The sequence below is a fragment of the Colletes latitarsis genome, chromosome 1 (assembly GCF_051014445.1).
Source record: "Colletes latitarsis isolate SP2378_abdomen chromosome 1, iyColLati1, whole genome shotgun sequence".
Lineage (NCBI taxonomy): Eukaryota > Metazoa > Arthropoda > Insecta > Hymenoptera > Colletidae > Colletes > Colletes latitarsis.
The window spans coordinates 43,758,479-43,762,553 of record NC_135134.1 but is presented as its reverse complement, the minus strand read 5'-3'; the positions used below and the strand labels follow the sequence as shown (position 1 = coordinate 43,762,553).

The following is a 4,075-nucleotide window of genomic DNA, read 5'->3' as shown; positions in this document are numbered from 1 at the left end:
GACTACCTGAAGCTTCCAATAAATTTCTTCTACTTGTTCCTTTCCTAACCCAAATACACTTTGTTTTATTTAGTTCCTCAATTTCTAGTAAAATCTCAACGTATTTTTGATAATACTGTCCAGTGCCGCACGATGGCGTTGTTTGTCTATTTCTCGTAATTACGAAAGTTCGATTGTACTGATCCAGACACATTTTTATACGCTAAACCGTTTAATAGTAAGTAGCGATTCGCCGCTCGAATCAATTACGATACGTGTTTGAACTAGCCTAGTCCAACTAAGACTACATACTTATAAAATTTGTCTGTATTGGAACACTTCGAAAATTCAAATATTCTACGAACGTAAAACAAAAATTTGACATTTTGAATATTAAGTGCACAGATGAAGTATCTGAATAGTGTGATGTGGATTATACATCAGGTTTTTTGAATTCACCATTTTTTTCGCTTTTCGACCTATAAAAGGAAGCAAAGGAAATATAAACAGCTGCATGCGAGCAACGCGTGACCAGACCAGGACCGAAACGTAATGTCCAGATCCCTAAATACGTATGTACGTCTGTGAACAGGATTGCACCTAAACGGCTGAACATATTTCCAGGAGACATTATATGTAAGTTTTATATTTTTAATTTTTCTAACATATTCTCATTATTTATAAACATTTCAAAGAATGTATACTGTAAACGTGTACTATAAGCTTATGTTCTTTAAAGCTGTAAAGCATTTTATTAATTTTGTCACGGAAGAAAACTTACTCGTTCAATTTTCACCATCTTAGACCGGGGTACACGACGTCGACGCGACGTGTGTTTCTATGTTCTTCCTTGTCTTGCAATTGAAAACAACGAAGACAGATAAGATCAGCGTTCTTATGTCTTTTCAATTGCAAGACGAGAAAGGGTATAAAAACAGACGTCGTTTAGACGCTCGTGTGCCCCCGGCCTTAGGGGGGCCCGTGTTCCGTTCGATCGTTATTAATCACAGGAACGTTCGGGACAATTTACGCTCGAACACCTTAAATAATAATGTTAGAAATTGAAGTCTCGTCATTCTGCTGTTGTTAAGATTTTTATTCACAAGTTATAAATACAAACAGTCATACAGAATAAATTTCCGTTAGTTCGATGTATGAAATGTATAACTAAGATATAATTTTTACAATAATACAATATTTCTTTGTGTGTTATTATCATACAATTTGTCATAAACTTATGGACAGATAACGATAGCTGACACAGCAGGCCGTGTTTCGATGCTTCTTGTTACTGCTCTGGTACAAAATGAAAAAAAACGATTCCTTTGACAAAAATAAACACCTTTTTTTGGCTTTTTCACTCGCCCATTCATACTGAGTATTATCGTTGTTAAGAACTCTTAATTATGGAATTTCGATTCTAAAAAATAGATCTGAATATCCAAAACTATGTGTAAACGAACATCTTATGAGCTAACATAGATGTAACACAATATCGCGTGATTTTCGATACGTGGAATTTTGAAAATATGTTATATTTTTAAATTCCAGCAAAGTCAGAATTTTGTGGAATCGGGTGGGATATGTCTTCGTAATCTTCTCGACCAAAGTCTAAAATAAAAAAACGATTGGTAAACATATGTTTCCAGCTCCTTGGCTTCATAAGTTGTATATACAAGATAACGTCACAACACATGCATCACAATACTTGCACACAAAATGCTTACAAACACACTAGCAAGCTTTAAACTAATTCAAACATAACAGTTACTCATGCAAATTGTTCAAATTAACGTATGTTGCACGTATTTTACAACAAGTCTACTGTACCTACTTAGAACAAAAACTTTGCGGAAGCAATGCAGGCCTATAAAACAAGGAACTGAATCCAATGTGTTACTGACCCATCGCTGATCTTGAAGCAAACATTGTTGCTAAACATCCACCTCTTGCTTGACCTATTCGTACAAGATATACGCTTGTGATGATACGGACAATCATGTTTATAATCATAATCCCTGCGCTAAACTTCTCAGACGAATCTGTAAGTTTGTGCGATCAGATAAATACATTTTCTGCATTGGGAGGTTAATCAGAGTAATGTAATTCCACGCATTTAGATTACTCTGAACTTAACTTTGAAATCAGTGCTAACTTACATTTTGTTGGAAAGTAAACTGATAATGTTATTATGTCGAAAAATATGGAAATTACATTTATGAAAAAGGCCTAAAACGATCAACAATATTATATATAGATTTCAATAAAATATCACAGAGCAAACTAATGTCAGCTACTTACGAATTGCAATGGTTCGTCTGATTCTATATGGTGAATAGCCCATAATAAGCAGATAAAGAATAAAAAATTGTAAAATATTACTGATTTTGGACACCAATCCCCCTGAATACCCCTAAAAATTGATTTTTTAATAATTAAGTACTATAGACAATATTTGAATATAGTACTCTATTATTAAGTAGTAGTACATTATAGATTAATACATAATAAAGTATAAAATTTATTCTTACCATGTTATTAGCACTAAATGAATTGCAAATATCACCTGAAAAATTTCGAAGGGATCATGAAACATGATCACAAAGTACAAAGTCAGTGTATTGTGTTCTGGGACGTGGTTTCCCGAAAATATAATTACGGTAATGTATAACCCACTTCGATAATATAAGAAACTTGTCAAGCAAGTTATGGAATTGTTTCATTGCCATATACCCTTACATAATTGTATCTTATTTCAAATGAAATATATACTACGTCAATAGAATGAGACTGAGATTATCTGACAACTGTTTTCATAATTGGGCGCAGTATATGCAGACGTGCGAGGCAAAAGCGGTAAAAATGTAAAAGGAAAGAATAACAATAATAACATGCATCGAATAACATTTTGAAAGACTGACAGAATAATTTTCGCACAGTAAAAATGTCGATTACCAAAAGACAAAAGACGAAAGACGCATAAGTATTTCGATAATATTTACCTTTAATGGTAAATGAGCTATAGAGGATGTATTCGGCATTTGTCAAGATGTAAAACCTTCTTTGTACCTATAATTGCAGACTAATATACACTCTACTACTATGACAATTGCTGTCGACAATCGAGATACAATTGTTATTTATTCGTGATTATGAAAATAGATTCAGCTCCTTCGAAACGCCTCCTTCTTTCAACACAAAACGAATACTACATATGAAACGATTGTCACGAACCGACAAATGCTATAGCCATCTAGCGTCGATACGTAAGAAATAGAAAATCCGTACGCACTGCAATTAAAATTTCTCTCCATTAATATTTTATTGTTTGTTGCAACATTTTCAACGGTATTGCGTAGTAATATCCCTTGTCGCGTTTAGTGACACAATGATTTTACTGAATCGTTGGGTCATCAGTACATATGACGAATGGAAAGCTTCGCGTTAATAATAAATCAAACGGAATCGTTTCACTGCAATCCTTAAGTCAAGCGTTATTGAGTCATTCAACACCAAAACAATCACTTTTCAGTTCAATGTTAGGGATTTTAATGGAATTAAAATATGACATAAACTATGTAAAGTTAAGGTAAATATATTTAGTGGCTTTGTTTTAAGTCTGTCTATTTTGTTCATAAAAGACTATATTTCAGCATTGAAAAAAAATATTAATTAGGAAAGAGTGTAAAAGTAATGCGCTTGTGCATTTTTTGACAAAAAGAAACTGTAGTATACTTGGAGCAATCTCGATGATTTTTGAGTATGTTATATGTAGAGGACGAAATTGTGAACAACGTTTATTTAAATAATAATTGCTTCTCGGTCTTAGTTTTTAAGATATTTACAAACATTGTTGGTACTAATGCATTCACAGGCGAGTATACAGTATATTCCAAGTGTTACTGTTGGTAGCGTTGCGAATGACACGAAAATGGTAATAGGGTTTCGAGACCCCATAAAAAAGGGACGAAAAAATACATTGGGTGAAAGATCTACTCGTATACCTCGTCTGTGACAATACACTTGAATCTTTCATGAATCAATGAGGATCAAAACTAACCTAATGAAGAAGCTCTATATTTATGATGACCTATGC

At 33.3% G+C, this 4,075-nt stretch overlaps 1 protein-coding gene across 2 annotated transcripts; it reads right to left on the bottom strand.

The window, feature by feature from the left end:
- Positions 1–1,054: 1,054 nt before the first annotated feature.
- LOC143346220 (type-1 angiotensin II receptor-associated protein) lies at positions 1,055–3,708 on the bottom strand. Of its 2 annotated transcripts, none has more exons than XR_013080391.1 (6): positions 2,982–3,708; positions 2,511–2,545; positions 2,281–2,392; positions 2,139–2,208; positions 1,814–2,021; positions 1,055–1,590 (listed from the first exon to the last, which is right to left on the bottom strand). XR_013080391.1 is itself a non-coding variant. In XM_076774169.1 (6 exons), the coding sequence occupies exons 1-6, from the start codon at positions 3,018–3,020 to the stop codon at positions 1,520–1,522; spliced, it is 465 nt and encodes a 154-aa protein (XP_076630284.1). In that variant the 5' UTR covers positions 3,021–3,684; the 3' UTR covers positions 1,055–1,519. The 2 variants fall into 2 exon arrangements, 1 of the variants encoding a protein (XP_076630284.1); XM_076774169.1 differs by having other exon boundaries at positions 1,884–2,021; positions 2,982–3,684.
- Between the last annotated feature and the right edge of the window lie 367 nt (positions 3,709–4,075).

Bases quoted from the DNA above. Each gene is read 5' to 3' on its own strand.
- LOC143346220 (XM_076774169.1), bottom strand. From the start codon at position 3,020: ATGCCGAATACATCCTCTATAGCTCATTTACCATTAAAG. The intron at 2,546-2,981 runs GTAAATATTATC...GAAATTTTTCAG, and splicing joins TAGCTCATTTACCATTAAAG to GTGATATTTGCAATTCATTT. The intron at 2,209-2,280 runs GTAAGTAGCTGA...TGATCGTTTTAG, and splicing joins CAGACGAACCATTGCAATTC to GCCTTTTTCATAAATGTAAT.